Source organism: Crocodylus siamensis, chromosome 5, assembly GCF_052110815.1.
Source record: "Crocodylus siamensis isolate JL-2025a chromosome 5, ASM5211081v1, whole genome shotgun sequence".
Classification (NCBI taxonomy): Eukaryota; Metazoa; Chordata; order Crocodylia; family Crocodylidae; genus Crocodylus; species Crocodylus siamensis.
This window is the reverse complement of record NC_143399.1, coordinates 81,185,923-81,196,819: the sequence shown is the minus strand read 5'-3', so window position 1 is coordinate 81,196,819 and position 10,897 is coordinate 81,185,923. Positions and strand designations below refer to the sequence as shown.

The window sequence follows — 10,897 nt, the reverse complement described above, 5'->3', positions numbered from 1 at the left end:
TGAGCTGAGCTGCCCACGGAGATCCCCTGGGGGAGCATCTCTCCCTGCCCCAGCCCGGTTCGGAGCGCGGCTTGGGGGGCAGCCGGCGGGGTGGTGCCCTGCACACCCAGCCCGGCCTCGAGCAGGGGCCAAGCTCCCAGGCAGAGCCGGGTCGGGCGTGCGGGCCGCGGCGGGCCGGGGATCCCAGCTCAGCCGCAGGGGAGGTGGGTGGAGGGCAGGGCTGGTTGTTGGGAGGCTGCCGGCGTCCCCCCTCCACGCTCGCTGACTGCGGCACCCTAGCCCGGCTCCGAGCAGCGGGGCCGCAGCCCACGCTCAGCGCCAATGTGCGGGTGCCCCTCCCCGGTGCTGGAACAGCCCGACCGCAAGCAGGACTGGGCTGACGGGCGCGACCCATGGGCGGGCTGCGCAGGCGCAGTGGGAGAGGCCGAGTCGGGCTGAGCGCCGGGGAGGGTGAGGCGGCTCGCGGGCCCCGGGCGGATCCATTCATCCAGCGCGGGGGAGGTGGTTGGCAGAGGCTCCGTTTCGCTGAGCTGCCGGCTGTACCATCGGGGGAGGGGGCCCTCCCTGTGCTCAGCGCGGGGGCGGGCTGGTTCGTCCGGGCCGTGGCGCTCACCTGCCCGTCCTTGCCCCGCAGGGCCCGCCCGGCTGCCACGATGCCTGTGCTGGACCTTGCCCAGCTCGTCATGCGCAGGATGCGGGAGGAGGAGGCACCCATCGTCCTGGAGCTGCTGAAGGTCTCCCTGGGGGTGGGGGCACTCTGGTAGCCGGTTGCTGTGTCTGGCCAAGCTCTGCCCATAGCACCTGCCCCCACCACTCTCCCCCTCCCCCAGTAACCAGCCCACTTCGCCACCTGCTTGTCCCTGGTGCCAGGGCCCAGGCATGGGCAGAGACGGTGACCATCGCATGGGAGAGTCCAGAGACCTGGATGGGGCGAAAGCCAGCAGGGCAGAGGTGGGGGCCAAACTGGGGTGCAGGATCCAGGCCCTGTGGGGATACCAGACGCCTGCCCTGCGCTGCAGCAGTGAGCAAGGCAGGACCAGCCAGCCACCCTGGGGGGAAACTCTTTGTCCTGTGGCTCAGCTCTCAGTCTGGGCCAGAGCCAAACTGGCAAAGCAGCTGGACAGTCAGCCTGCTCAGCCCCAGCCAGGGTTGCCTCCCGGACCCAGGATTCCTGCATGGTCTCCCCTTCACCTGCTAACTAGGCTCAGCACTGTTTAGCTTTTGACAAGATTGGGTACCTTCAGTACGGGCACCTCCAGTGGGGGCTTCAACCTGGAGCCTTGCTTGTATTGACAAGCTGTAGAGACTGAGCCCTTACAGCAGTGATTCACTACCAGGGTGCTGGCACACTGTGTTAGGAGATGAGGTGTGGCAAGATAATTGGATATGGGAAGGCTCAGGCTCTCCCTGCCTTGCTGCTCCCCTGCCCACACTACTTAGTCTGCCTGCAAGGAGGTAAGCGCTTGTAATACATATATTAGTTTTTAAATGGGGCACCTCTCAATTCGCAGAAGTTGTGGAGGGGCGCCTCAAGTCTGCTGAGTGGCACCTTTAGGCTAAAAATGTTAAGAATCACTGCCTTACACCAAGTTGTCAGCTCTAGCCTGCCAAGGTCCAGGAGTCCCCTACTGTAATCCCCTGGGTCCCCCTCCTGCCACCAAGTTAGCAATAGAACCCAGGATTTCTGACTTCTACCCATCTCCCTAAAACCAAAGGCAGCCAAGCCTTTGCCTGTGTCTTGTGACAGAAATACTGGATTGAGGTCCTGCCTCCCTTGCCTTCCCAAACTGCCTCTGAACTCAGCAAGCTCTACTGCTGGGGGCATTTTCCTTTCTACCTAGGTGCCCCTTACCCCAGCCTGGGGTACACCCCTCAGGAAGACTCTGGCTCACCTACAGCCTTGGATTGAGCCACATTCTATGCTCCCTCTGGGCCTGGCACAGCCCAGTTGGTGCCCAGTCACCTGTGCTGCCTGGACAGTGTGCCCCTCCCTGCCACACCATGGTCCCTCTCCATGCTCATGTTGCCCTCCCCTCTGCAGGATGGCTTTAAAGACACAGAAAACCGGCTGATCCTGTATGTCCTGACACGGCCCCTGGTGCTGCTGCTCATGGCTGTAGTGAGCAGCGCCCTCCGCTTCCTGCTCAACTCTTTTGTGGCTGCTCTGTTGGTGCCTGTGTTGCTCACCATTGTGGCCCTCAAGCTGCTCCTGTGGCGGTCCGCTGACCTCCACTGCCTGCATACCTACTACTGTGGGGGCCAGCGGGGCCTCTGGGTGGCAGTGTACGATGGCGATGATGTGTGTGGTTGCGTGGCACTGGAGCCCTGGGACCAAGGCCCACCTCGCGCAGCAGAGCTGAAGCGCCTGGCTGTCAGCCGCTGGTACCGGCGATCTGGAGTGGGTCGGCACCTGCTGGCTTTCCTGGAGGCACAGGCCCGAGAACAAGGCTATGAGCGTGTGGTGCTCTATACCTCAGTAGTCGCCAAGGCTGCCATGAACCTCTTTGAGAGCTGCGGCTACCAGGCAACTGGCGGGCAAAGCTGGCTGGGCTACACCGTTGTGCAGGAGTTCAGCAAGGAGCTGTAGCATCTGCCCCTACTGGGAGCCCTCCTGACAGTGGGGTACAAGAGGCCAGCTGGGGCTTCTCCATCCTCCACTGCGCCTTGGAGAACTTGGACAAGGGGATTCAGGGAGCATCCATGAACAGTCCAAGGCCTCCAAATCACACTCAGAGGACAGGGGGCACCACCTTTGAATGTGTGTGCATACAAGGGCCTTTCTGAGTATGTTTCCATGGGAGATGGATGTCACCAGTTAGATCCTACTATGAGGGCCCAGGCAATGAGTAATGTGCTAGGGCTGATGCTGAGGCATGAAGCAAACACTAGGAAATGCTTATTGGGAGACAGTAACTTCCTGCCAGCAAAGTCATGGCTCATGGCATGCCCAGAGAGAATGGAAGAAGCCTGTGAAGCATGGACTGAGACGGATTGTTTCTTGTGATGTGGGCCTGGGGGCATCCTTCCTTCCCTAGGGGTTAGCCCATCCCAGAACAGCTTTCTACCATGCATAGGCTTGGCTGGGACTAGGGAATGTGAAGGGGGGGGGCAAGGAAACGGTGCCCAAGAGTCTAATTCCCATCCCCATCATAGCTGTGACTTAAGGTTGCTTTTGGAGGCAAGGAGGCTTCACATAGGCTCCAGTAACTGCAGTGGCATCTGCCTTGGTTCTCAGAGCTGCTGAGCATTTCTGTCACCCCTGGTATTAGGCTTGTGTGTGTATTTGAACGTACGTGTGAATAAAGCTTGTTGTAGTGACTGCTTTACCTCCTGTCCACACACTGGGATGGGCCTACCCTCAGTCACCCTTTAGCTGGACAAGGATCTGCCAAAGGCAGTGGAGTGACTGTGAGGAGGCTGGGGCCCCCTTTACTCCTAAGGGGGTGGATCTGGCACACAGAATGCCAGGGGGACTGGTGCTTGACAGGAAATGTCTTTTCTTCCCCATCTTGTGTAGCATTTGTGTCCGCACAGCTGCTCCCTAGAGCTGCACTGGGGTCATCATCAGCTGCTGGTGTGCTTGTTTCCTGCCCATAGTACAGCAGCACCTCCACATGCCACAGTGGGCATCAGGGCCTGACCTGGCTGTTAAGGGAGAGCTGCGCCTGTACTGAGTCTTCCCCACCTCACATTCTACAGAGAAATGCTACCCAGAGCCCCACTGGGTCCTGGAATCAGCATGGGCTGAAGGGAGGGGTGCATCCTGCTGAATCCCCATCCTGCACCTTGTAGCCCAGCACCCTCTGAGCTCCCACACCCACTTTCTGCAGTACTGCCCCCTAATGATGTAGTGGAGCATCACAGTATTGGGGGTGTGGTGCCCTGCTGCACTCCCAGCTCCTGCCTCCTTGTTGCACAGCACCCACTAGTGCTGCCTGGGGTCACGGGTGCCAGCACTGCCTGCTTGGGTCCTCTGCCTACGGTGGTGGGGCACTGGGTGAGGTGGGGGGGGACAGGGAGCGGTGGAGAACACCTCATGATGTGCCTCAGTAAGCCCCCTCTTCCTGTGCTCCAGGCCAGACAGCTGCTGCTGGGCTGGGATGTTTAGCAATCACACCATGGGTTGCTATGGTCACCTGAGTACTCTCCAAGCAGCTGCAGACTTTGCAGCCCACTCTGAATGCTGAGAAACTGAGGGCTCACTGTGTTGTTTTGACCATACTTCTGTTGCTCTGGGGTGCAGGTAGCAGTGCCTGGGCACCATGGGACCAGCAGGCTCCTTGGGGTAGCTAGCTGAGAATGGCAAAGATCCATGGTGTCTGGATCAGGCCATCTTTACAACCCACTGTGCTACTGGCCTCTGGCCATCCTGGCCTGTGCTGAGATGACTCATTCTGTGGCTTTTTTCCTACAATTCCAGTTCAACTCATGGCCATCTTTAAAAAACGGAGGAGGGAGGACCCGGGCAACTATAGGCCTGTCAGTCTTACGTCAATCCTAGGGAAACTCTTTGAGAAGATCATCAAGGAGCACATCTGCAATGGGCCAGCTTCAGGGATGATGCTCAAGGGCAACCAGCACGGTTTCTTTAGGGGCAGGTCATGTCAGACCAACCTGATTGCCTTTTATGATCAGGTCACAAAAGCACTGGATGCAGGTGTCACCGTGGACGTAGTCTTTCTGGACTTCAGCAAGGCCTTTGACACTGTCTCCCACCCCATCCTCATTAAAAAACTAGGCGACTGTGGCATTGATGCCTACACAGTCAGATGGATTGCAGATTGGCTCAAGGGTCGTACTCAGAGCGTGGTGGTGGACAGGTCGTATTCGACCTGGGGGAAAGTGGGCAGCGGAGCCCCCCAGGGCTCGGTCCTTGGGCCCGTGCTGTTCAATTTTTTTATCAGCAATTTGGACAATGGGGTGAAAAGCAGCCTGTTTAAATTTGCTGATGATACCAAAATTTGGGGTGAGGTGAGCTGGAACCAACTTCCAAGGGAAGTGGTGCTGGCTCCTACCCTGGGGGTCTTTAAGAGGAGGCTTGATGCCTACCTGGCTGGAGTCATTTGAGCCTAGTTTTTCTCCTGCCCAGGCGGGGGGTTGGACTTGAAGATCTACAAGGTCCCTTCCGACCCTACTTCTGTGATTCTATGATTCAGGCCAGCCTCAGCCTCAGCCTGCTTCAGACCTAGCAGTACCCCAGTTTGAGGTAGTCATGGCCCTGCACTGCCCGTCTCCCCCTCCCCCTCCCGGCCCTTACAGGACAGGCCTCCTTGGCACCAGCTCCCTTTCCATCAACAGTATGTCACTTGGGGACAGAAGTGAGGCTGGCAGCTGGATTTGCAGAAGGAGGAACTTGGACATGTGCAGGTGAAGAGGTGTGCATATGTATACATGAGAGAGTTGCATGTGTGCATCCATGCATACCCATGGAGAAGAGTATATATGGAAAGGGGAGTGTGTATGCATGTGTAAGAAGCAGTGTCTGCATTTGTGATGTGAGAAATGTATGTGTGTCCCCTTAGGCATGTATGTACAAACATGCTTTGTGTGTGCATGTGTCCCCAGAATATGTGTGGAAGCAGCTGCACATGTATATGTACCACTGCATGCATGTAAGTATGTGGAAGTGAATGTGAGTGGGTGTCAACATGCGTTTCTGTGGTCAAGCACATACATGTCTTTTTTGCAGGGTGTTCATGCATAGATTACTTCTTGGAAGGGGGACAGTTTGAATACAGAGGTTAGGGGTTTTGTGGCTGTTTGCAGGTGTGCGTGTGTGTTTCTCTGGGGTGGAGGGAGATGAAAGTGTGTGTATTTCTAGAGATATGCAAGTGTATACCCAGTGTCTCGTTGAGTTATCTGAGTGTACATAGGTGCACAGTGTCTCTGTGAACATGTGTATGTCTGCACGTAAATATGTGCATGTTTCTTTTGTGCACATGTACCTGCATATGCATATATACACATTTGTCTCTAGGAGAATGTGTCTGAGTGCCTATGTGTGACAGGGGAAATGGGGGCTGAAACTCAACACTGGCTTGTCCACCTGTCCAAGGGGCAGTCTGCCCAGTCCCTCCTGCCATGACTTGCTGTTTAATAAGTTCAATGTAATAAGCAGGAGGCTGCCCATCTTAATGTCCTGATGCCTAGATCAATATACACAGCTCCAACCTCCCCTATACCGTGTCCCATGCTTTGCAGATGGCATCCACATTGCTCTAGTGCCTCATACTGTGACCCGAGCTTCAGTGTTTCACATGGGAATCTCACTCCCCACTGGAGCTTGCAGTCACAGTGCCCTCACACTGGGCAGTTCTTAACCTAATGACCCAAATTTGGCCTCACCGCATTTGAGGACTTACTGGGGTTTCAGCCTCCAGTCCAACTGCCGCCTCAATCATCCATGGACTTACCATGGCCTTTCTGTCCCTTCCTTGGGGCTTCAACTTATACCCTCCCATGAGGGCCTTTCACTCATACCCTTATTAGGGTCTCCTTAGATTGCTCTTGTGGGGGGTTGGCCCATGTGCTGCACTTCAGGTCACCCCTGCACCCCTACTCAACACACCCACAGTGCAGCACTTCAGATCCTCCTGAGCAGACTGTACTCTACACTCCTCACACACAGCACTTCAGGTCATCACTGCGCACCCCACTCTGTGTGGGCCTCAACAGATACTTCTGCCCCCCCTCACTGGGCCGCTCTCTCTCTGCTCCCTCACTGGGGCTCCCAGAGTCTTACACCCTGTTGGACTCAGTTGCCTCTTCCTAGGTGTGCCTGGCCCCGTGCCTGTCCCTATCACTGGGTAACCCACCAGGGTGTGGGGGATGGGGTTATAGGGTGCCTTTACCCGCCTTTCACTAGGGAGGCAACTGGTCTGGCATTTCTGGGGAACAACCAGCCATGGGCAGTCCCATCAAGCCATTCTTCCCCAGCAGGGTGTAGTTTTCAGTTGTACCCAGGACCAGGAGCCTCCTACCATCCCCACTGCTCCTGCCCTTTCCTCCAAGGATGTTCTAAGCAGCAGCTCAGCCAGGTGGTGTTACTCCAGCTGCCAGCAGCAGACTCAGACTGCTGCCTCATCTCTGAGGGCCTAAGTTAAAATGGAGGGTGCTCCAATCACAAGGCCCTCCTGTGATCATGTGACCACCTCATCAGGCTGGACTGCACCTGCTGGCTGCCCTGCTGCCTGATCTAAGCTTTAAAGTGCCACACTATGAATGTATGTATGTTCCTTGGTAGCTATGTTTACCTGTGTAAGTATGTATATATATATATATATATATACACAGAGATGTTTATGGATTTGCATATGTGTCTTGGTGGAAGTGTCTGCCTGTGCCTGTGCATGTGTCTTACTGTAGGATGCATACAGCTGTATATGTTTCTGTTTCAGGTGTGTGTGCTGTCTGTGTGTGGAGTTGGATGCATGTGTCTCTAGCAGCAGTGCGTGTATGTCTGTGTCTTGGATGGTGTGAGTATGCAGATGCGCATACTATCATTTGTGGGATGTGTGGGTATTTATTTGTCTTTGTGGAGCTGGTATGCACAGCATCTCAGGGTACACGTATACATGTGTCTGATGGGTGTAAATACATGTGTCTCTAGGATGTGTGAGTATATACACATGAGCACATATCTCTGAGGGGGATACATGTGTATTGATATGCATGTGAGCTTTTGTGTAAGTGTGTATGTATGCATAGGTCTGCAAGCATGTGCGCCAGGGTAAGCATGTGTGGAGGTGTATGTGTACTTATGGAGGCATTTGTGCTTGTGAACATGCACGTGTCTATCTGCAGGTCAGCACAGTGTCTCTGAAAGTCAGTGTGCATATATCTTGGGAGACTGGGAGTATAGGCATGCATGTACACCATTGCAGGGAGTTGCAAATGAGTGCAAGGGCACACATGTTTGTACATGCATACTTATGCCAGGGCACTTGGGTTTGTACGTGTGTGAAGGTACACATATGTGTCTATGGGAGTGTGCAAGTAGGCACTGTCTGTAGTTATATGAGTATTTGCATTTTTGCTTATGTATGTGTAGGGTATCTGAGTGTGCATTCATATGCACGTATATCTATTGGGGTGTGTGTAGGTGTGCATGTATGTGTCTGGGAACTTGTGTGTATGCTTGCACATCCATTTTTATGGCTGTATGTGTATGTGTACTTGGGTCTCTATGAAAGGCATGAGGTCACAAATGTGTGTGTGCATGCGGGTGTGCACACTATCTCTGTGGAGGATGCACATGTATGCATATATGTGTGTCTCTGGGTGTAGATATGGATGTACACCTATGAGTTTAGTGTGTGCCATGTTTCTGCGGGTATGTGAATGTGCAGATGTGAAGATGGGTGACTGAATGCACATGCAGATATAAGAGTGTGTGTAGGCATTCACACGCATCTCTGTAGGGGACAGTGTGTGTGCACATGTGTCTCGAGATGTATAAGCACATGTGCATATGTACCTGGGGACAGACCCTGGTCTTCTGTACACATAGACAGCTTAGCTGTTGTGGGTGTTGCTGTAGCTGCTGATTTACTCTTTGGCGCCAACCCTGCCATGCCTGCCTGAAGCCATGTCACTGAGGATGTGGGGGGTGTCCTTTTAGCTCAGCTCAGCCTAACCTAGCCTAGCCCTGAGTCCCACACTTACCCCTACACACACATCTTGCATCTCCTGCGGCATTTCCTCCAGCCCTTGTATCCCTGACCACCACCCTGAGCTGCAGGAGGGCGGTGCATGTTTCTTTCTCTATAAACTCTAGCCAGGCTGAGTCATTTCTTGGCCAGGCTGACCTGCCTCTATAAAATACCCCTTCCCAGGGCTCAGCTGCCTGTGTAGCCCCAGCCTCGAGGCCTGCTCCCCTCTGCTATGCAGCCAACACCTCCCTGGACACCATGAAGCTGCCCCTGCTGCTCCTCGGTGAGTACCAGCCGCACTGGGGCCATGGAATAGCACCAGGAAAAGGCCAGCCTCTTCTCAGCATAACCGTCTCAGTTCAGACCCTGCCTGAGCACTCGGTCCTGATGGTCCCTGTGCACGGGACCAGGGGACACTGAGTATACTGGCCATAGGATACAGAGTGCTTGCTGCTGGGGGCACTCACCACTGCAGGATACTGACAGTGCTGGGCAGCTGTCACTGAACTCTGAGTAATCAATGCTCCCTGCTGGACAGGGGACACAGAACTGCAGGATGGAGGAGGGGCTGGCAATGGATGGGAGGTGCTTGACACTGCATAGGTTTTTGGAAAGGGGCAGGGAGCACCAAGCACAGCAGCAGAGAGTTAACATTGGGCAGGGAGTCCTGGGCACTGTAGGGCAGTTGTTCTCAAGCAGGGCACCACAACACCCTGGAATGCCTTGAAACCCTTTTAAAGGGTGCCATGGTGTTAGCACTGTTAGATGTGCAAACACCATGCACAAGATAAACCTGGAGATTTCAAATAGGAGTTTGTAGTGTTAAAAACCTTCTGACCTGTTGGTGTCTTCCTGCAACTGGAACTTATTTACACAGAAGAATTGCTCTATTATTTTTCTGTAGTCAAACAATGAGTGAAAATTAAGTCTAGGCATTTTCTGAGGGGTTCCTTGAGTCTAAAAAGGTTGAGAATCACTATGTAGGGCAGGTGTAGTCAATCTGCAGCAGGGGTGCCACAAGTGGCAGGCAGCAGATTGGGTAGGAGCAAAAAGAAGCAGATCACACAGGAAGCAGAAAACAGGCAGGGAGCACAGGGCAGGAAACAAAAAGCACAGCAGCATCTTAGCCAGGAAGCACAGGGCAGAGAACAGAAAGCTGAGTAGCAGCTCAGCTAAGGGAAAGCAATCAGTGGTGCTCAGAAGGGTGCTGGGCAAAAAGGTTAGCATTTGCTGGTGTAAGGGATGCTTTACAATGGGCAGGGGGAACTAAGTACTGCAGGGAGCGTTCAACATGACAGGGGCCACTCACGTCCCAGCTGCCGAAGGCAATGGGAAAAACATCCTGTGGAAACCAAGGTAGGTCCCAGCACCCCAGGGTGCACTCCTTTTGCTTACAGCACAGCACCCTCTGCATGGGCCATGTTTGAGAGGATGGCATCAGCAGCTGATCTCCAGCCACAGGTGTGGCCCACAGCCAGCAGAGCAGTGGGGGAGCAGAGACAATTGATTGAGCAGACACCTTTTACACTGCCAGACAGATTGAAACAGCTCCAGGAGGAGGACAGAGAGCAGCGGGTTCAGAGCTCAGGAGACCCAAGAAAGAGATAAGAATAGAGCTGGGAGTTCTAGGTTCTATCTTTGCCCTGGGAGGTGAGCAGCATATGATGTTTCCAAAGAGATGGGATCCACTGACAAAGAGAAGGAAGAGCATCTTAGGAGACAGGCTTGCTAACTTAGTGAGGAGGGCTTTCAACTAGGTTCACAGGGGGATGGAGACCAAAGCCCTAAGGTAAGTGGGCAACCTGGAGGAGGGGACAAAAGGGAGGCCTCCTCATTCTTCCTGAGAAAGTAGGGCAATCAGCTAGTTCAGGGGTTTTCAACCTTTTTTAATAAGTGTGCCCCTGGCAGCCAGGCAGAGCAAGGTGGGGTGGTGGCGGCATGTGACTGAATGCAAGGGAGAGGGCAGCGCATGGCCAGACGTAGAGCAGTGGCAACATGGCATGGTGGGTGGCGGCGGCTGTGTGCGAACTTTCCCCCCCAGCATCTGATCGGCCAGGCGGCACCTGTGTGGCCTGCAGCGGGGTGCTGCTGCCCTCGTGCCCCCTCCCCCTTCCCTGCCCACCCATGCATACCCCCTAGGGCCTTCCCAGTACACCCTAGCTCAGGGTTGACAGTCCCTAAGCTAATTACCCCCAGTGCCTGTACGCGGATGCATGGAGCCTGGAAAACAAGCAGAAAGAATTGGA

The 10,897-nt window shown here is 54.6% G+C and overlaps 2 protein-coding genes across 2 annotated transcripts in view; both read left to right on the top strand.

Annotated features, from left to right (window-relative positions):
• The first annotated feature begins 339 nt into the window (after window positions 1-339).
• NAT14 (N-acetyltransferase 14 (putative)) lies at window positions 340-3,319 on the top strand. The gene is made up of 3 exons (XM_090049544.1): window positions 340-450; window positions 635-734; window positions 2,042-3,319. Exons 2-3 carry the CDS (start codon window positions 654-656, stop codon window positions 2,585-2,587), a joined length of 627 nt encoding a protein of 208 aa, XP_089905670.1. The 5' UTR covers window positions 340-450; window positions 635-653; the 3' UTR covers window positions 2,588-3,319.
• Window positions 3,320-8,831: 5,512 nt separating this feature from the next.
• LOC149864346 (scavenger receptor cysteine-rich domain-containing group B protein-like) overlaps window positions 8,832-10,897 on the top strand; it is a 57,036-nt gene continuing 54,970 nt past the window's right edge. The window contains exon 1 of the mRNA XM_090049777.1: window positions 8,832-8,934. Within this exon, the coding sequence (XP_089905903.1) occupies window positions 8,910-8,934 (25 nt within the window). The 5' untranslated portion in view covers window positions 8,832-8,909. The remainder of the gene's footprint in view (window positions 8,935-10,897) is intronic.